The following is a 21,558-nucleotide window of genomic DNA, read 5'->3' on the forward strand; positions in this document are numbered from 1 at the left end:
GAGCCCTGCGTCGTCTAGCGCCTGACATACTCTATGTAGTGCCAGGTCATGTTCTTCCTGTGATTTGCCGTATACCAGGACGTCGTCCGAATAGTTTAGACAGTTTGGAACGTGCCTGATCACCTTGTGGATCTCCTCCTGAAAGATCTCAGCGGCCGAGGATATGCCAAAACTGAGCCTTTTGTATTGAAACAGGCCGAGATGAGTGACAAACGTGGTGATGTAACGGGATTCCGGTGCTATTTCGATCTGGTGGTAACCTTTTGTGAGGTCTAATTTGGAGAATATCCTCGCCCCGTGGAGGAGGTGAATCGTGTCCGTGATTCTCGGCGCTTGATGTCGCTCCCTTTCGATGGCTGTGTTGGCTCTGCGCATGTCGACGCATAGCCGTATGGATCCTTCTGGTGATTTTTTTGGGACGGGGACGATGGGTGAAACCCATGGTGTCGGGCCTGAAACGGGTTTTATAACGTTCATTTTGATGAGCTTGTCCAATTCCTCTTCTACTTGTCTCTGGATGTTGAACGGGATGCCTCGGTAGTGTTGGGCTACCGGTTTGACCTGAGGGTTGATGTGGAGGTGCACTTTTCGGTTGCGTAGTTTGCCTAGACCTGTGAAGAGTCTGGGGAATGATTGTTCAATTGAGTCCGGTTTGGCGAAGTACTTGTGGGCCATCAACTGGTATAAGATGTGTACCAGTCCCATGTCGACTGCTGTCCGGAAACTCAGTATGCACCCGCTGTTTGCTTCTGTGTCTAGAATGTATAGCGGGATCTTCGCCGCGTGTCCTTTGTGTGTGCATGTGGCTGTGATCATGCCTTTGCATGGCAGGGGTGTCCTGGACCCGTAGGGGTATATGTCCACTGTGGATTTTCGGATCTTTGGTGGGACGGTCAAGGACTGAAATGCGCTTTCGCTGATGATGTTGACCGTCGCTCCGGTGTCCACGAGAAACTTCAGCGGTGTGTCGTTCACTTGGAGTGTCAAGATGGGGCTGTGTTGGGTGGCCGTCGTGTTGTCCTGTAGGGCCCACACGTACCCTTTTCTTCTCTGATCCTCCTCTGACGAGAGGGTATCCGTGCTGGTGGGGGATCGGGTCTCCACGTACCTTACGAAACTCCGCCTGTGTGATCTTCTAGTGTCCTCGGATGACCGTTTGTCTTCGCGTGTGTAGCGACTTCTACGGTCTCCTTCTTCTTTCCTGGTACGCCGCCTTTCGCTGCCCGCTGGCGGCCTGGATGGGCTCTGTGGTGTGGGCCTGCGCCTTTCTTGGTATCGGTGTTTGGGCGTTGAGTGGGTCGGGGCGTTCTTGCACATGGCCCTGTAATGGTCCATTCCCCCGCACGCGGCGCACTTCTGCCCAATGGCCGGGCATGTGCCAGAGTGTGGATATTCGTAGCCGCATTTGAAGCACGTGGCATCGGGGTGTTTGGTGGTCTGACTTGGGTGGGTGTATATCTTGTTGATTACTTCTGCGTTGTTGGTGAATGGACACCTTGCCGAGGTTGTCCAGTTGCGAGTCCACCGCTGCTTCCATGCGGGCCAATGCCAGGATTTCTTCTAGTGACCGTTGTTTCTGTAACAGTTGTTTGCGGAAAGGTTGTGAGAGGCATCCAGCTATCACTTGGTACCTGAGCCCCTCTTCGTTGGAGTACCTGTGGAATTCACAATGTTTCAGTTTGATGCGTAGTCGCATCACAAAACTGTCTATGGACTCCCCTTTTTCCTGTCTTGTTGTGTGGAACACGTTTGTATGCGGTGCGAAGTATTCAGACAGTTTGGCATGTAGTTCCCCGTATGTGACGGTGTCTACATCCAGCAACTCCCCCGCAATGTCTCTTACCGCCGGTCCCACTGCCATGAACAGTGTGTTTTTCAGCCTCGTGTCGTCCGTCAATCCTATGGCCCCTGTGTAGAACTTGAAGTCTCGTAACCATATGTTCCATCTGGGCCCTAGGTTGGAGGTGTCTCTGATTTCAAATGGGTTGGGCATATGCATGACTTGGGCTGCACCTTCCTGGTGTGCATGCAGGTTGTTGTCCTGCGCAGTGTCGGTGCTTCCAGATGCCTGTCCTGCTCCTCCTGAGGAGGACGCCGGGGTGGTCGCGGTGTCCGACATGACTGCGCCGCCGTGAAGGTGTGGCGGCGCTGACTTTAGTGCTATGTGAGATGCACTGTGGGCACCTACGTTGGTGCTTCCTCGTGGTGTGACCTTTGGCCTGTGCTGTGGCCTTTGGCCTGTGCTCCTGCTGGGTGCTGGATACTAGCACGTCTTCTCTTGAACGCCCGCGTGTGGGGGGCAGGGCCGCGTGTGGCGGGTGCCTCCGTGGGTTCGGAGCGCCCGTGTCCCGTGGGCATCTCTGCGCGGGTGTTTGCTGTGTCACGCGGGGCCGGGGCCGTGCTCACACGGCGCTCTTAACTTCGGGGGCGGGGCCGCTCGTGACGAGTGTTCGGCGGTGCCGGAGCGCCTGTGTCCCGGCTTGCAAGTAATGTCACGCAGGAGCCGGGGCCGCACTCACACGGTGCACCCGTTGTAGCAGAGGGTGACGGGCTGAACGTGAGGCCTCTGTCACGTGGGAGGCGGGGCCTTGCCGGGTGGGCACCCGTGCCCGAGGCGCGCCGATGCGCTAAACTGCTCAGCTGCAGACCTCGGCACGGTGCCTGCGGGGTCCGCGCCCGCTCGTCGCCAGTGTTGGGTCCCTGCTTCGCGCTGAAGCGGGCCCAAACAGCTGATCCGGCGCACGCCGGAATAATACGCAGGAGCCAAATCTGCTGCACAACCTTCTTTATTAATTGGCCCGGCGGAACTGCCGAAACCTCCCCCCGTCCCTCACCCTTCCCCTGACGTCACGTCCGGGACGTCATGTCCTGAGGACCCAACAGGGGTCCGCCCACACAACGATGTGGGCAACCTGACAAAGTGCTCCGACTATGGAGCATTCTCCTGAAAAAGAAGGAAACTTTGGAAGCGTGATGGGCAGTGTTTACACAGTGACCTCACTACGCTGAAGAGCGAGCGACGTCACCTGTAAACATCGAGCCCCTAATCCGCTTAGAACGAAAGGATTGCTGTTTTAAAGCAACATAATGCTTAAAGAGGAAACTGACACTAGTGAGGGGCAGCTGGTCTTCTGGGTGCATGCGGCCGTGGAAAAAAGGGGATTGTCAAGAAAAACAAAAGTAAATTGTCGGGAGTGACCATACCAAATGGGAGGCTATAGTGAAAAGCAGTCACAAGCACTTTGCTGCTGATAACATGAATAGTCGGAAGATAAAATGTGCACAACGGGTGTGCGCAGACCACTAAGGGTCAAATTAAATAGCGGTCAACCAAAGCAACTTTAAATGGCGGGGATATATTTTACAGGACTAGGATGTCAGAGCCTTAGAGCGTGCTGTATAAGCCATGCTGCCTGGCTAATGGAAGAAATGTGTAATTTCTATAATTCAGATTGAACGGGTTAGTACACTATAGTGGAACAAGTTCATGCGGCATCATGCTAATTTGGGTGCAAACAAGAACCTATTTTGTGCGAAACAATAAATTATGGTGGAACATGTTCGTATCACAACATGCTGATTTGGGTGCAAATACTGTAATTCTTAACAATGTTATGGCGGAACCAGGCCTAACAAACATCTAGTAGTCTGGTGTTTAAGATACTCCATGCTAAATATCCACATCCTGCCCTCATCCAGGGTTCACATTCTTGTGAAGGTGTCATGTGTCAAAATGACTTAAATGGAGAAGTACATTGTGTCAGCATAAGGAAAGTACAAATGAATTAGCTAAAACATGGTCAAACATCCGTTCATTCTATACAAGATAAAGGGTGCATTCCATACTAGGTTGGTACAAGGTACAGAGACCACACATGATAAAGAGATTGCACTGTCCATCCTAAAGTTCATAATCTAGTAGCTAATGGTCTAGGGTTAGCCAATTCTTAGGGTAGATGGCAAAAAGCTGCTATGGGACATAAATGTGTCTAATCAATGGGTATGTTATATCTTAAATGAAGGGTCCCAAGTAGTAGTATTCATTGAGGCCAAGTGGGGACATAGCATCAAGTCTATGAATCCAGAAGAGCTCTTTTTGGGCAAGTAGTTTAGGTAGGTCTCCACCCCTTGAAAGGGGATGTACACCTCCAGTATGGCGAACTGCATTTGTGAAATATTATGGTTGTTGTCCCTGAAATGGCAGAACACAGGCGATTTAAGGTTTGTTGTTCTAATCTGTGACTTGTGTTCGGTCCACCTTTCTTTGGTGCGTCTGCTCGTCTTGAGCTCAAGGTCCTCCTTGCTTCTACCCCTAGGTCTTACCTCTCTAGCTTCAAAGGGAAAGGCTTCCCTCTTGGGAGAAGTGACAGTATGCCACGATTCGTCACATTTGTTTGCATCTAATAAAACAGATAAATAATTAATAATAACTGTTTTTTTTTTCTTTTTGATGCAGCTGAAATAATATACTTTTCAATAAAATGTACAGTTAAAAAGTTAAAAAGAATTAAAAATGTATATGTCAAAATAAGTCTTTATACAATATATACAAAATGCAATTGCAGTTATGCTCTTCCAACTTAAGTGTTATTTTTACTTCACTTATAAGATCTAACACATTTGATGATGATCACCTCAATTCGTAGACAATAATGTAATCCAATTAACATATCTAATTCATGATTATGCTAGAGTAGGAATCAAACATAACAGTTCACATGAAAACTGTTGATGTATAAGTGCTTCATTACAGTTGGATACATTGGTCTTCCAGCTTAAGTGGTATGATTACTTCTCTTATAAGATCTAACATATTTATTGATGATCATCTCAATTCGTAAAAAATGACGAAATCCAATTAACATATCTAATTCATAAATGCAGAGCTTGATTGCATAATCATGATGGGATAGAGATCAAACACGTCAGAACACATGGAAGCAGTTGATGTATATTCTCTTCTTCATTGAGTTGAGCAATGATATTGTGCTACAGGATAATTCTGCAAGTTGGTGTATGATAAAATGCCAGGTGTCAACTTTGGGCTATTCTACAATGATAGTTCATTTAAGAAGTTCACAGTGGCAATTCTTATGCCAGTGCATGGAGTGGATAGAATAAATTGCCATCTGACGTTAGCTTAAAGCGCCCCAAGATATTCAAAATATTTGGGGAAGTGCTTTTTTCTTTCCAAAAAGAGTTCCGGACACTGTGCTGTTAGGTCTTGCAGAGTCTCTTTCCAGTCATTTGTGTGAAAGAAGAGACAAGTATTCATATCTTTGCTTATCATTTTGTGCTTGGCCATTAGGTCTATACATTGGTGAAGGGTACTTATGATTCCATAACTCGGAACTTCTTTTCACCAAAGGGATTTTGTCTGTAATCTTTGTACTGAACGCATAATCTCTGTGTCTTGAATCCAGTCTGCCAGATATATTTTCATTTTGGCTCTATCAGGATTTGAAATTAGTACATTGATGGTTACATCAGCACTGGCCAAAATGTAATAAATACTCATTTTCTATTGTTTTATAAAACTATGATCAGATGAAAATATGTAAGTACAAAATGTTGTCAATAAAATGTCTGAATGTACTGCTAAAAGGCATTTTCTGAGTAGAGTACAGAGGCGCCATTGGTATAATACATGTAGAGAAATCAGCCCTAATTAATTTCTAAGCCAAGCAACAGTTATATACTGAGGTAATTTTAAGACTTCTCTCCAGTATTTTCCCTCCATCTTGCAAAAGAATACTTCTGGTAACATTTTTCTTGTATCCATCCCATACAATAATACAGGAGTGACTTTTTGGGTATAATAAGTCATGGCAGGGTTTAAGTAAAATTTTACGTATTTGGCAAGAATTATTTTTGTCTGTGATATAGATGTAATTAGTCTTCTCTCCAAAGTCAGTAGTTGGGCTTTATTATGAGGTTCTCTGTCAATAATCATACCTAAGTACCTGTACTGAGTGACAACTTCTATCCTTGCATTTTTTAAGGTCCATGCAAATGTGCAAATGTGCTACGAGTGGTTTGCTTGCCAGGTCAGGCCAAGAATTTGGTTTTCTAAAGATTTATTGTTAACTGATTTGTGCCTATGTATTGGGACAAAGAATCAAGACGTTTTTGAAGGCCCATACCAGTCTTGGAGAGGAGAACCAAATCATCATCATACAACAGGGTAGGCACTGGTTTGAAGTTCAGTTTTGGGGCGTCAGCAGCAATACTTTCAAATGCGTTCTTTATATCAAAGATGAAAAAGTTTAAGAGGGCTGAAGCGAGGATACAACCCTGCTTCAGCCCTCTAAACGTGCGAATAGGAGTGGATAAAAGTCCCTCTGTTATTATCCTAATCTGAATGGAGGTATTTGAATGTAATGCATCAATGATGTCAATCAGGGTGGATGGGCAACCCGTGTTGTTCAGTATGCTCATGAGCAGCCCTCTAGAAACAGAGTCAAATGCAGAATTAATGTAGGCTATTAAATATATGTCAATGTTCAGACATGACTTTGCCGCTTGCCATGCTGTATTCCTGAACTGTAGTCACCAATGCACCACTCAACCGGTTGGGTATCCAAAGACAGTGAACTCACATGTTTATCAAAAGGGCTAAGAAATGTTGTAGAAGTGATAAGGTTTTTGTGGGTGGGTGTTCTCATTTATGTCAATTGAAGTCAGAATGTCAATTAAGTAATTGACTCAATTGAGTTGGGAGCTGTGGATAAAACAAAAACATTGTATATTATCCTCTAGATGCTCTTTCAAAATCCTTCCAAGAAGCTGAAGACGTGAATAGAAGGCTTTCAGTAATTCTTGGGAAGCGTCCACCTCAAAAGCCCAGGTACTGTATGAGATGTTTGTATAATTTGAGTGCTTGGACAATGCAATGTATTTATTGTGTTTGCTGTTTATTTATGTGGTTCTTTGGAAAGCCATTCTTGCTTTTGGTCAGCCTCTTCATTGCCCTTTGAGGAGGGGGAGCTCTACAGAAAGGGAAAGGTCATCACTGGTGGGGGGATCAGTCCAGTGACTTCTGTGATGGTAGTAATCATCAACAGAATCTGACATGATGATGGCATTTCATGTTGATACTGCAGGAAAAGCCTTGATGCTGGAGAAGTATTTTGATGACAAAGTCTTAATTTGATGAACCACCAACACACGTCTTAATGAGGTCGGTTTTAGGCCTTTAACTGACCAGCTCTGTGTTCCAGTATACCCCTGCCTACTGCAACATTATCTGGTGGCAATCTGGACTGCACCAATGATCCTACAGTTCAGGAAACAACTCAAGACCTTTTTTCTTCAGTCAGTAGCTTGGTATGACCTAGGCACCTTGCATTTCCGCGTAACATCCCATCCGACATATTATAAACCTCTTAGCCTATATGTTACCCTGAATAACATGTAGAGTGCTCTGTTGGTCTCCAGCTAGGAGTGTGATATTTAAAACCCCAAATAATAAAAATACAAATAGATGACTAATGGCTGATGCTAGGAGAGGGGAAGGCAGAGTCATTGGTCATCTCTGAGAAAAGCAATATTGAAAACGTGCATTTTCAGACCCTTCGATAACTTGGGGAATTCCGAGTACAAAGTGCGATGGTAAGGAATTCTAGAGCTTCGAGGTGCCTTACACAGAATAGTGTGTATCTAGCCTTGCAGGCAATTAGGATGTTGCACATGGACAATCTTTGGTGTCTGGTTGGTAGGGTGTCATAAAGTTCTTAGAGAATTAGCTTGTGATGCATCCTACAGGGCTTTGTGGCCAAGACCTCAAAGAAAGGATCTTTAATTGTGATTGTTCCTTGAAAAGCAGCCAGTGGAAGATCTTTAATGGGACTTTAATATGGTCCAGCACTGTTGTTCGCACTGGCTCTGGCCCCTCTGCCTCCAGCCTCGAATTATTCCTTTGTCCTCAGATTTGGGAGACATTGCTGATGGACCGGAGGAGTAATTGTTGTAATACGCAAGAGCTTTTCATGACCAAATGGCAGCATTTGTAGAGTTCCTGGACATTCCAATTCCAGAGAGTCCTCCAGCAGAAGCAGCAGAACTGGTAGGGGTGCTGTCATCTTATTCAGGAGCGAAATCGGGTGTCCCCATATAAAATGACATCATGGTGGAGGCTCTCAAGCTTTGGCAAAACCCCTATTTGGGGTTGGTGGTCAGCAGGAGTATCTAAATGAGGTACTGTCTACTGATTTGAGTCCTCTTACCTTCTCTGCACTCCCACCCCCCCAAACCCCCGCATTCACCCCTTATCTTCTGTGGTGGTTGTGGCAACCCTCAAATCTAGATTCTCAATTTGCACCTCTACTCCCTGGATTCTGGGGAAGGAGGGCACGTTCCTCAATGCTTATGGGTGCAAGGTATGACAACACTCTCTCTTGCAGCTCATGCAGGCTACCAACTAAAGACTGTGGCAAGCCAAATTTAAGAGGCTTCTATCTGTGGACAAGAAGGAGGCATTCAGTTCCCGGCTCACCAAGGTTAGGCAAGTCACTCAGGACCTCTTGCAATAAGCTGCTGGCCACATTGACACTTCAGCCAGCGGTACGATCATATATGTAGATATGAGGGTACATTCATATATACGAGCTACTCAATTTATCTCCGGTCAAGATCATGGACCTCCCCTCAATCAAATGGCCAACTCACTTGTGGTTTTGGCTTTGCTAAGCCAAAGTAAGAACTACTTTCCTCCTCTCAAAAAGCCTTGGAGAGCAGGTGTTGCTGCTTTTCTGGGGGTTTAAGGGTTTCCAGAAGAGGTGGGGTAGGCAAGTTGACCATTCCCCCTTATACCTACATTAGTGCAAGAAGCAGCAGCACACCACCACAGGGACTTCTTCCAAGGGCCTTCTCACTTCCCTACCTCAGATCCAAAGCCTAAGCAATGATGGGCTGGTTCACCGTTATTCCTCTCCAGTAGGAGGGATAGTTTCATTCCATCTGGAGCAATGGGTGACCCTTTTCTCACACCCATGGTTCCTGAGAGTTGCCGTTGCGAGTTATCTCATTTCCCTTTCTCATGGGCCGCTCTCTAGATTCCAACTGCTGCTGCTGATAACTCTTTCTTTAGCTTCCAATATTCAGAAGCTGCTGGACATTCTTGCAGTGGAGATGGTTCTGTCTCACCAGAGGGGAACAGGTTATTTTTCCAGACCGTCCACTGTACCAAAGAACAATGCTGGACCTATCCTCATTCGGCACCGCCTTACACCTAGAACGATTCAGACCAGTGCAGATCTAGTCTGCTTCCTATCAGCCAAGATTTAATCTGTGCTCTTGATCTGAAAAAAGCACACCAACATGTTTTGTTTAGGGAGCCTCATTAGCACTGCCTGCAGTTTTCACTTATGAAGCGGAAGTTCCAGTACTAAGTACTCTCAATTGGGCTCAAGGTGGCTCACATGCATCTTTTCAAAGATGATGTCAGAAGTGGTAGACTTTCTCATGCAGTGGGACATCCACATTGATCCTTATTGTATGAGTGGCTGATCCATGCATCCACTCCCTCAGAAGCAAAAACATCACTTCAAGTGCTCTTTTACTTGCTCTTTCTTGTTGGGTTTTTCCTGGACCTTGAGAAGTCTTGATTGACACCTTCCCAGAGTGACCTTCATTGGCGTTGTTTGGGGCTCTCACCAAGTGAGGACCAATTGAGGACAAAGTCCAATACCTGATTAAGACTGATTTGTCTGGGCATTTCAGCTACCACTGAGGGTTAAAGTAGCTCAGAGGGCTTATTGCCTCTTGCGTTTTTTCATTTCTGTATGCCAGGCTCAAGTTGAGAAGGGCCAAGCTCTACCTAGCTCTACCTGGCGTCCGTCTTGTCCAAGGCATTTCAGGGTCAGACGGTGGTGTTGCAGATTCCTCTGTTTCTGTTTTTAGATCTGATGTGGTGGCACAAAAGTGAAGCTTTTAAACTTGCTGATCATCACCAGAGATGCCTCCCTCTTGGGTTGTGCAGCAGTCTTAGGTAACTTTTAGGTACATGATTTGTATGATCCCAAACAGAGGACCTGCCATTTCAATGTGCTCAATCTCAAGGCCATCTTCAATACCCTCCAGGCTTTACACTCAATCATTCATAAATCATTTGTTAAGTTGCTGACAGACAATACAACTGCTGTGTTCTATCTGAAGCATGATGGAACCTGGTCTCCTCGCCTCATGATGTTGCAGTAGAGCTGTGGGAATGGGCCATCGTACAGGAGGCTTATGTGCAGGCCCTCCATTTACCAGAGTAGGACAATTGGGAGGTAGATGCAAATTTAGCAGACTGGAGGTTATGGTTCATAAATGGGAGCTCCTTCTCGAGGAGGTGCAGAATCTGTTTGCGAAATGCAGCTCTCCACTGGTACATGCATTTGCTTCCCCCTTCCATATGAAGTGCCCGTGATTTGTTTCTCATTTGGGCAGTCCTAGGATCTCCATGAGGGATGATCTCTCAGTGATCCTGGTGCCTCCCTTGTGCCTTGTGTTTTGGTTTTCGGCTCGAAAGAGGTTGTAATTGTGCTCAATACCCAGAGGTTTCTAAGCGTGGACCCGGGGATCGATCTGTGTTGCTCAGCGTTTTCTTGCTTCTAAGACGAGCGCGTTGACCCTGAACTATACTCCCAAGGTTAGTCCAGTCTCCTCCTTTCAAACTCTCCCTAGGACCGAATATAGCACCTCTACCCTCAATTGCTTCAGTTGTCGCCTTGGTTTCTTAAGAAGAACAAGTTACTTACCAACTGTAACGTTCTTTCGACTGGATGTTCCTCCCACATATTCCTCATCTTGTGATAATTCGTTATCTCCAGCTTTGCTGCTTCGAAAAAAAAATGTTCTTGGCAGAGGGCGCTGTGTTCGAGGTCGTGGCGTCGATTGTCCCTCGACGTACTCCGTACTCTGTCGACGTCACCGATGGTATAAATAGCTCGAGCCGCGCCCGTTGCTTCAGTTCTGTTTTTTCGATGAAATATATATATATATAGGAGGAACACCCAGGCGTGTCCCATGACCGATACATTCTTCGTGAGAGGAAAGTATAAGAAACGTAAACTGTACTGTGGGGTAGGATGGGAGGGTCGATGAGGAATACGTGGGAGGAACATCCAGTCGAAAGAACGTTACAGTTGGTAAGTAACTTGTTCTTCGAATGGATTGTGTCCTCCCACGTATTCCTCATCTTGTGATAGGCTCCCATAGCAGTAACAATTTTTGGAGGCGGGAGTACTAATTTCAGTTTTCGTTGACAGAATGCAGAACTGCCTGTGCAATTAAACCCTTGTTAGAGGAGGCAGTGTCCAAACAATAATGTTTAACAAAAGTATGCATTGTTTTCCAGGTTGCAGCTGCACAAATATCTGCTGCTGGGACTCCCCTCTTTAGAGCCGCAGAAGTAGCCATTCCCCTTGTAGAATGGGCACGAAGCCCATCTGGTGGTTCTTTTCCCGCTAATCTGTAGCATTCAACTATGGCCAATATGATCCAGCGGGAAATGGTCTGTTTTGTTACAGATAAGCCTAATTTATGACCAGTATAACCCACAAATAGTTGGTCATCTTGTCTCAATTTAGCCATCCTTGAGATGTAAAAACTAAGAGCCCTCATGGGATCTAATATGTGTAATCTCTCCTCTTCTTTGCCCAGATGAGGAGGAGGATAAAAGGTTGGTAGTACAAAGGTTTAACTTTAAGGATTACCTTATCTTTATAAAAAATTGTATATGGTGTTTTGCATGAGAGAGCCTGAAGTTCGCTAACCCTGCGGGCTGATGATAGGGCCACAAGGAGGACAGTTTTTAGAGTCAAAAGCCTCAATGGACATGAGTGCAGAGGCTCAAAAGGTATGAAAGTCAAGAATTTTAATACTAAATTTGAGTCCCAAGTTGGTACATGAAAAGGTACTGGAGGGTATACATTAGTAAGCCCCTTTAAGAATTGAATTATTAATGCTATTTTGAAATATGAAACCTCTTCCAAGGAGCGCTTGAAAATGGACAGCGCAGCAAGGTATCCTTTGATTGTTCCTATCTGGAGCCCCAGATTAGTTAGATGTGGTAGAAAAGAGAGCACCATTGGGGTGCCACACTGAAAAGGGTCCACATCCTTGTCTTTGCACCAGTTATTAAACCTGTTCCAGCGACATCGGTACAAAGACTTTGTTGCTGGTCTTCTGGCCGAAAGCAAGATTTCCATTACGTCATCCGGAAGTTCCCAATCCTTGTATCTCAACCTCTCAGAAACCATGCGTGAAGGTTGAGTGTCTTCACCTCTGGATGGAGAACCCGACCTTCCTCTTGCAAGAGAAGATCCTCTCTTTGCGGAAGACGTATTGGAGGGCAGATGGACATGTCTAGAAAGTCTGGGTACCACGTCCTCCTGGCCCAATCCGGGGCAATTAGGATCATGGTTTTCCTGAACTTTCTTAACCTCCTGATTACTTGAGGAATCACAGGCACTGGGGGAAACGCGTACAGCAGTGGAAACTTCCACTCCACTATGAATGCGTCTCCCAGAGCTCCTCTTTGAGGAAATTCCCTTGAGCAGTACTGATCGCACTTCCGGTTGATCGCGGTGGCAAACATATCCACTTGAGGGGTTCCCCAAAGGGCGAAGATCTCGAGAAGGACTTCCTGAGCCAGCTCCCACTCGTAAGAGACTGTACTCTGCCTGTTCAGAGCGTCTGCCGCCGTGTTCTTCTCTCCGGCTAGGTGAATTGCAGACAGAGAGATTCCTTCTCGTATTGCCCAGAACCAGAGCTGCATTGCCTCTCTGCACAGTGGCAGTGACCCTACTCCTCCTCTTTTGTTGAGGTAGTACATGGCCACCGTGTTGTCCGTCATTATCAGGACATTCTTTCCCTGTACAGAGGGCAGAAAGGCCTTCAGAGCTAGTCTGATTGCCCTCAGCTCCAAAAGGTTGATGTGTAGTTTGGACTCTGATGGAGACCAACGACCGCTGATTGTCAGATTGTTGGTGTGTGCTCCCCACCCCGTGAGTGAGGCGTCCATCACTACTGTTATCTCCGGCCATGGTTGCCAAAAAGACTCTCCCTTGAGAATTTTGTCGTTGCAAGCCCCCCATAGAAGATCCTGAGCAACTGAGCTCGGGACTTGCAGAAGATCCGACATATTCCCTGAGAACTGGGACCACTGAGTTCTACGTGCCCATTGAAGGGATCTCATTCTCAACCTGGCCTCTGATACTAGGAAAATGCAGGATGCCATGAGGCCGAGCAACCTGAGAAAATCGAAGGCCGGTAGATGTTGGGCATTCTGAAACTTCGTTACCATCTGCTGGATGTGGAGAGCTCTCACTTCGGGAGGCGAGACTTTTCCCGATGAAGTGTCCAAGACTGCTCCTAGAGTTTCTGGGATGGTATCATGTGGGACTTCTTGAAATTGAGGGAGAAGCCCAATTTGTGGAGGAAGTGGCAGGTGATCGAAAGATGTTCCTGAGCTTGTTCTGGAGAACTTGCTCTGATCAACCAGTCATCCAGGTAGGGACATATGTGAATACCTCCTCTCCTGAGACTTGCTGCCACAACCGCCAACAGTTTGGTGAAAATCCTCGGGGCAGAGGTCAACCCGAATGGCAGAACTCGAAACTGATAATGAGAATTGCCAATCGCAAACCTCAGGTACTTTCTGTGCTTTGGATGGATTGGCACATGAAAGTAAGCATCCTGAAGGTCCAATGATACCAACCAATCTTGGAGTTGGAGAGCCTGAAGGATCTGAGAAAGAGTCACCATCTTGAACTTGTCCTTCCTGAGGAACTTGTTCAAGTTTCTCAAGTCCAAGATGGGTCTCAGTCCTCCGTCCTCTTTTGGGACGAGAAAATATGGTGAGTACCAACCCCTGTTCCTCTCCGCTACAGGTAACAGTTCTATGGCACCTTTCTCTAGCAGGGTTAAAAGCGGATCTGGAATTTTGGCAGAGTTGGCTCCCGGTGGATGATTCTGACGCCTTTTTAGAAAGGGGAGACAGTAACGTTGGGCTACTGTTTCCAGTGCCCAAGCATCTGAAGTAATGCCCCGCCATTCCTTCAGATGTTGAGAGATCCTGCCTCCCACTGGTGTTTTGTGTAACAAGGCCTCAGAGGGATTTGGAGGCGGCTGCAGGAGTGGCTGAGGGTACAGATGCCACTCCTGAGGCTGATTTTGCACCTCTTCCTCGTGCTCCACGAGGGAAGTTTCTTTTGCCCCTTTGAGAAGCCTGTCCTCTTCCTCTACCAAAAGAGGAGTAGTATCGAAAAGAACGACCCCTCCAGGAAGATGTGCCTGAATAGGTTTTTAGAGGCTGGCGCAAAGAGGCGCTAAGTGATTTAGCTGCCGCTTTCGAGGTCTGAAATTTTTCTAGGCTTTCATCAGCCTTTCTGCCAAAGAGCCTCGAGCCATCAAAGGGCATGTTGAGGAGTCTAGCTTGCACGTCTGGTGCAAACCCCGACTTCCTCAACCACGCAAATCTGCGTACCACAATGCTTGCAGCCATGGATCTGCTGATACTATCAGCAGTATCCAGTCCAGACTGGAGTCATTCCCCCATTGCCTCCTTCCCGTCTTTGACTATATTCAGAAAGCCTTCCCTTTCCTCACCTTCCGGAATATGATCAGCCGCCGCCGAAATACAGTCCCACAGGGTATGGGTAAACCTGGCTAGGGTACAGGTGACATTTGCCGACTTAAGTGCCATACTGCCTGACGTGAAAACTTAATGTGCCCAGGCATCAATTTTTTTATCCTCTCTATCTGGAGGGATAGTTGGATAAGCAGTTTGTTTTGAAGTAGATGCTGCCTGAATGACTAAACTCTCTGGAGTCGGATGTTTATTCAAATATTCAGGATCCGTTCCAGCTGGTCTATATTTTCTTGGAAAAGTGCTATCTGCAGCAGCAATAGTTTCTGGTTTCTCCCAGTTTTTCTCCACAGTCCTTTGAAGGGCCCTGTGAAAAGGGAGAACAGGATCTTTCTGAGGTCCCTTGACGATTATATCCGTCATGTCATCTTGTTCAAAAATGGGTGAAGTATTACCCCAACCCATATATTCAACTACCCTGGTCATAAGGCCCCTGTACCCAGCATCTACATGCTCTGCAGGATCAGGTTTGGCGAACTCTAATTCTGGGGATGTGTCAACTCCACTGGCAGAATGTAGAGAATCACTCAGGTCTCTCATTCTAGATTCCTGGTCAATAAGTTCCTCAGGAACTTGTCTTGTACCATACGTAACTCCCAAAGGAGTAACCTCGTCTTCTTCTGAAGCAGACTCTTCATAGATTGCTGACATAGATTTGAAAAAGTCTGACCTGGGCAAAGGAGGGAATCTCCTTTCTTCCTCTTCCATCTGCTTCGAAGGAATTGGCAAAACCCTCGAAGTTTTCGAAGGTGTCTTCGAAGTCTTCAAAGTCTTCAAAGATGACTTTGATAATGGCGTTGATGATGCATTTGGCTTTGGTGTCGAAATTATCGACGTCGAGGGCGTCGACGAAGTTGTCGAAGTCTTCGACGACTTGTGTTTCTTGCATGGCACTGGAGAGGTGCTCGACTCTCGAAGAGTCTTCGACGATTTTACGTCGACTCAAGGTTTTTTGGATTCCTCGACGCTACCGGTCTTAGCCATGGTAGCCTTGGACTTCCCTTTGTCGTCCAATGGAGCGACTTTAGGGGTATGGCTTTTTCGAGGGTCTTTCGAGGGGGTCGGGGCTGCATTCTCGAAAACCTCCATCATCTTTTTGCGGAATTCTTCCCACTTACTGGGAGAATCCGATTTAGTCGGACAACGAATTTCTTTGGTCGACTCTGAAGAAGAAGATGATGAGGGAGATCTATGTCTCCTCTTCGTTTTCTTCGATGATGACGAAGAGTGTCTCGATCTACTCCTAAATCGAGATCTCTTTGAGTGCCTATGGCGATCCGATTCCTTAGAATCAGTCGCTTTCTTGTGTCTTTTTGACAAAACCTTTTTTGAGGCCTCCCTCCCCACCGACAGTTTACCTCTCCTCTCACGAAGAGCTTTTTCGGTCATAGATTGGCAGGACCTGCAGTCATCTGTTCGGTGACTGGAACCGAGACACCAGAGACAAATCCGGTGGGGATCGGTGATCGACATCTTAGATCCACAATCTGCACACTTCTTAAACCCAGTTCTGGGTGTCGAAGGTGTCGAAGATGACAACATTTTCTTCACAGAAAATAGAAGCGCGCTGTTCTCGATAGTGAAGCGATCGGAAAAACAGAACTGAAGCAACGGGCGCGGCTCCAGCTATTTATACCATCGGTGACGTCGACAGAGTACGGAGTACGTCGAGGGACAATCGATGCCACGACCTCGAGCACAGCACCCTCTGGCGAGAAATCTTTTTTTCCGAAGCAGCGAAGCTGGAGATAACGAATTATCACAAGATGAGGAATACGTGGGAGGACACAATCCATTCGAAGTGACTTTTGGTCATTTTGGGTTGCGCAAAGAAAATCTGGAGGACATCAAAGTTTGTGGGCTTGGTGTAATACCTACCGGCCCTAACTCTAAAGGGATTGTTCCCTTAACTGATGCTTCTAAGGGCTCTCGATGTCTGTAAGTCCAAAGGTTTGTCTGCGTCCAAAACCTATGCTTGCTCTCACTCTTAAACCAAATGTGATAGGGGGTCTTCTTAGTGGAATAATGGTGGTTAAAACGGAAATGTAAAACACAGCTGGTTTCAGGTAATCTTACCAGTAGGTGTAGTTCTGCCAGTTCAAAGAAATTTGAACTCAAAGGATTGCACTCTAAACCTTCCATATAGGGCACTTGCAGCAAGTTAGTAAAGTTCACAATGTCTCTGGGTCTCTTGGGGTTCCCTTCCTCAAGCTTCAATCTTTCCAGTTCCAAACAAAAAGACACAGTTCCTGTTAGGCCTATCCGGGTTCCCTTCCCCAAATCTAGGCTTCTCTTTGCAAAGTTCAACAATGTCTTTTGTGGGTCTCTTAGGGTTCTCTTCCCCATTCCTAGGCCCCTCTAATTGCAAACAAAAGTTTACCTGGTCAGGATGCACTATTTTAGCACACAGTTCTTTCCATGGGGTAGTGTCAGAGACTTTTTTCGAAAAAGCCAGGCTTTGGCTCTTCCCCTGTGCCACCACTCTGACCTCTGACCCCTCTCTTTGTACTCTGTATCTTTCTTCAGGCATCTTTCCCTCCTGTGCCCTTCCCAGACTGGTTTTTCTTCTCTTTCACTTTTCTTTCCTTTTTCTGTGCACACCTGCACCCTCTTCTCACTTTACTTTGCCTCCTCTTGCCTTTATGGTGCCCCTGGCACACGCTGTTAATCTGTTCTCTTGGTTGTGCACACTTGCACCTTCCTTTCTCTTTGTCGTGCCACTTGCACTTTCCCTTTTCAGCCTTTGTGTCGCTCATACCCTCTTTTTCCTGCTTTCTCTTGCTTTTACTTTTACTTTTTAAGTCTGTCGGGTCACTCGCACCCTCTTTCCTGTTTCAGGTCGCTTGCACCCTCTCTTGGCTTTCTCTCGCTTTCTCGCTTTCAGTCTGTTGGGTCGCTCGCACCCTTTTCCCTTATATTCTTTAAGGTTCACTTTCCTCTTATCCCTCTTTACTTCTGCGCTGCTAGCGCATCTTTCTTTATGCATTTCTTATCCTTGCTTTCCGCTTTCTTTACCTACTCTCTTTCTTTCTGTTTTCTTTACTTTTGTGCTGCTTACAAATCTTGTCTGCTTCCACTCCTGCTCCAGCCACCCGCACACTCTCGAGTTTCTATCTTCACTTTCACGAAATTCACCGGGAAGCGTAGCGCTGGCAAGCGGTCTCGTCAGTATACACTGGGTCGAGGTCAGGGTCTCACCACCTTCCCCTCAGTCACCTTTGGGACCGGCACACGTCCTAAGGAAACAAGCCCTTTTCTAGACTCGGCCAGCAGGTCGCAGTCTATTTCACTCTGGCTCCTCTCTGGAGACACGGCTCCTTAGCCACACCACAGTCCCTCAGACACACCAGGCCAGCGTCTCAGCATGCAATTCTTCGCTGGACTCTCCAGGCTTCTCCCAATGCATTTCCCTGCTCCTTGGCTCTCCTGGTCCCGTTGGTAACTCCAGCCCACTCATACCTTTTGGCAGAAAAACACCTTTCATACTGGTGTAAAGTCAAGTGTAGTTGGGTGTGTAATAAGTGCCTGACCTTGCCTGACTCTATTAGTGGGGCAATTGAAAGGTGTTACATGGTAACCCTCACTTTGTATTCCTACGTTGTTTGTATGGGTAATCCTCATTGCTTCCAATTGCTTCTTCCTCGTCTCAGTACTTATTGGAAACGGGGAGGGGAAGATGGGGTGTGACTGGAAATAACCCACTAGGGCTGAGGTAGAGTGGGTTGGGGTATAATTGGGATAGGGGAAATACCAGTCTCACCCTTGGGTATTCTCCTCCTAATCCCCTGTGACCCTCCACTCAGGTGATCCTCCCTCACTTGTCCACCCCCATGGTGGGGATCCAAAAGCAATGGTCCTTCCCAGGCCACCTGAATGGAAGATTCTGGGGGAGTAGGTGGGAGAATAGAGTTAGGTTTCTCACACAACCTATAAGAACATTCAAGGAGAGCCATTCTCTCTATCCAACGTAGTGGCGAAGCAGAAATCTGAAGGGCATGTTTTTGTTTCCTCTTGGCAGGGGTCCCAATCTCAGTTGGGACCTCAATATGGTGCTCACCACTCTAGCTCACAAACAATTTGCTCCCATGGCCACTCTGCATATCAGCCTTGTGGCCTAGAAGACTGCCTTTTTATTGTCCGTTACTTCGGAACATTGGATGAGTGAGCTGTGGGCCCTTACTGCAGCTAAACCTGTTACCGCATTAGGCTTAGGAAAATCTGGCTTTCACATTCGCCAGGAGATTTATTTTCCATTATGTTTACTTAACCCTTCCTCGAAGGGAGGGAGGAACTTGCCCAAGTGAATGTCCGTCAAACACTCAAGTTTTATCAGGACAGTGATCACGAGTTTAGGTCCTGTATAAGGCTTCTCAATCTCTAACAAGGCAGTTTTCATGGTCAGTTGTTTTTCAAGTCCACTACAGCCTGATTGATAGTGTCTTGTATCACAGACAGTTACAAATGTCAAGGGTTGCCTCCTAGTCGGCTTCACACTAATGTGTTTTGGGCTAAGGCAGCCTCTGTGGCTTCCAGGGACATGTTCCTTTCGGAGGTCATTGCCATGCCTCTACTTCGACCTTGCTTTCTGCTTCCTGACACCATTACTGCTTGGCCTCTAGTTTTCAGGTTGATGCAAGATTTTGGCAAGCAATCCTGCAGAACCTTTTTGGATAGGCAGTGTCAGGGCCACTGTCACTCATCAGTGGGTGTATGCTTGACAATCTCCCACAAGTATGGAGGAAGGGGGTGTGACATAGGAGTAAGTAAAAGTTACTCACGGTAGTGACTAATGTATTCCTAGGACATAGCCCCCTTTTTCTCTATACACTATCCCACCTTCCCTGCTAACCTAGACTTCAGTCAGGTGCTGATTTCTAAGCAATGTAAAATGACTAGAGGGCCAATGATGGGACCAGTTCCTGGAGGAGCATGGCTGCATGCACACACATGTGCATATGCACATCCAATCAAAAGGGATTTTTAAATGACCCAAAAATGTTCTCAGGTCCAGTCCACTCTGCCAGGGGCTTTGCCGGGAGCACTGTGCATGAGGCATTATAGCAGTCAGGTAATGATGGTTGCAATGCCAAATTCAAGGCTTATTTATGTTGACTTTGAAGTAAGGGGAACATTCTGCAGAGTAGCTGTAAGTGATGGTGATGGATACTAATGTTAGTTACCCCATTTACCTGTACAGTAAAAGGGACACCACTCTCGAAGAGCATTTTAAGGCTGCATACCTTCACTCTTGGAATTTTGTAATTTGCAATTGTGATTTATAAAGTGCCACAAACAGGAAACAAATGCTGTAGGCCAAAGTTACTCATTAATGATTTATATGTACTCAAAGCCATACATTACATTAGCAAAACAACTAGGCCTTGATGGCTTTGCTAAATTGCATAACGCTTTTTATATCATGAATATGAATATACCGAGGGAGGGAATTCAATAACCTTAGAGCAGCTATGGAAAACTTAAAATTGCCTCTGTACCAAAACTTTGAAACAGAGATTGTTAACAACATCTTCTCATCAAAGCATAGGGATATCAAAGGAATATATTTAAGAATTTCATTTTGAAGTTCAGATAGGTCAAACCCATGCAGACATTTAAATGTTAGGCAGAGGATTTTAAAATGCAATCTGTCTATACACCATCTACACACCAGTAACCAGTGGAGATCTCAATGAAATGAGGAGGTAAGAACATGACATTGGCGATTAAAAAATAAGCAGAATGCTACATTCTGTACTCTCTGCATTTGCTGAATCTGATAGTCCGGGATGCCTATACGTTATGGTTTGCAGGAATCAATTTTGGAGTTTATCAGGGAGTGGTCTACACCTGCCAGCTAATCAGACTTTATAAGCTGAGCAGTTTGTAAGAAAAGGAGTTCACCAATTGATGTATCTGCTCATTCAATTTTAGAGTGCACTACCAATAAAAAACAAGAGGCACTATCGAGGCACACTTCATCACAATGCGAAATATGAGGCTCTGCTGGGGCTGATGTGTCAGCGTTGTTGGGCCCGCTCCCTTTCAAGTGCAGGAGCGCTGTATTTTATCCGGGTTGGGTGGCCCTTCTGTGAGGCTCTGCTGGGCCTGCCATGTCAGCGTTGTTGGGCCCACTGCCTTCCAAGTGCAGCAGCACTAAATTTTATCTGAGTCCGGTGACCCTTCTCTTCTGTGAGGCTCTGCTGGAGCTGTCATGTCGGCATTGTTGGGCCCGCCTCCTTCCAATCACAGGAGGTTTGTATTGTATCCGGGTCATGTGGCCTTGCGGCGAAGCCGACATAGCCAAGGGCAGCACAGTTAAGGCTGTTAGTGCTGAAAGGACACAATTGTAAGAGCTTGTTTTCTTAGACTCCCTGCACTGCTATTGTCCAGGCTTCTGCTGCACAAACCGCCCATTTAAAGAAACAAAAGCCCCATGCCTAACTTTAGTTCTTGTTGAGCTGCTTGACCCTTGTTAAGCAATTCCACTACTAATTTCAACACGAATTACATTGATTGACTTGTCATCACTAGGAACTTGTTATTGGACAGCACTCTTGTCCATTTCGTCCCAAGTAGGAGACGGGTGGATCGTCGTGATGAGTCAGTCCCCCTCTTTTATTGGATTGTAAAGAATTTTGAACTGGCCAACATACATGCCACCCTGCTAGTTTTTGTAAAGAGTATCGCAAGTTCAATCCAGAAAGGTGAGGGGTAGGGAGACGGACTATGGCAGCCGTCTGAGTTGTCTTGGTGTTCCCTTAATGCTGGCTGGACTTACATAGCGCGCATCCTGCCGTGGAGGCCACAGGATGCCACAGGTTTCACCCCGGGCCATTCAATCATTTAATCATTTGACTTTGGGCACAGGAGCCCTCTCCTATACCTCTTCGGATCCTTTGCACTGTGTGTAAAGACCCTTTCTG

At 46.4% G+C, this 21,558-nt stretch overlaps 1 protein-coding gene across 2 annotated transcripts in view; it reads left to right on the plus strand.

The window, feature by feature from the left end:
• The window catches only part of LOC138510562 (cytospin-A-like), a 1,126,527-nt gene that overhangs the window by 734,824 nt on the left and 370,145 nt on the right, over window positions 1-21,558 (plus strand). For both annotated transcript variants that reach the window (XM_069626319.1, XM_069626320.1), the window contains exon 12: window positions 6,760-6,847. In XM_069626319.1, the coding sequence (XP_069482420.1) occupies window positions 6,760-6,847 (88 nt within the window). The remainder of the gene's footprint in view (window positions 1-6,759; window positions 6,848-21,558) is intronic.

The sequence above is a fragment of the Ambystoma mexicanum genome, chromosome 6p (assembly GCF_040938575.1).
Source record: "Ambystoma mexicanum isolate Mex_15411 chromosome 6p, UKY_AmexF1_1, whole genome shotgun sequence".
NCBI lineage: Eukaryota > Metazoa > Chordata > Amphibia > Caudata > Ambystomatidae > Ambystoma > Ambystoma mexicanum.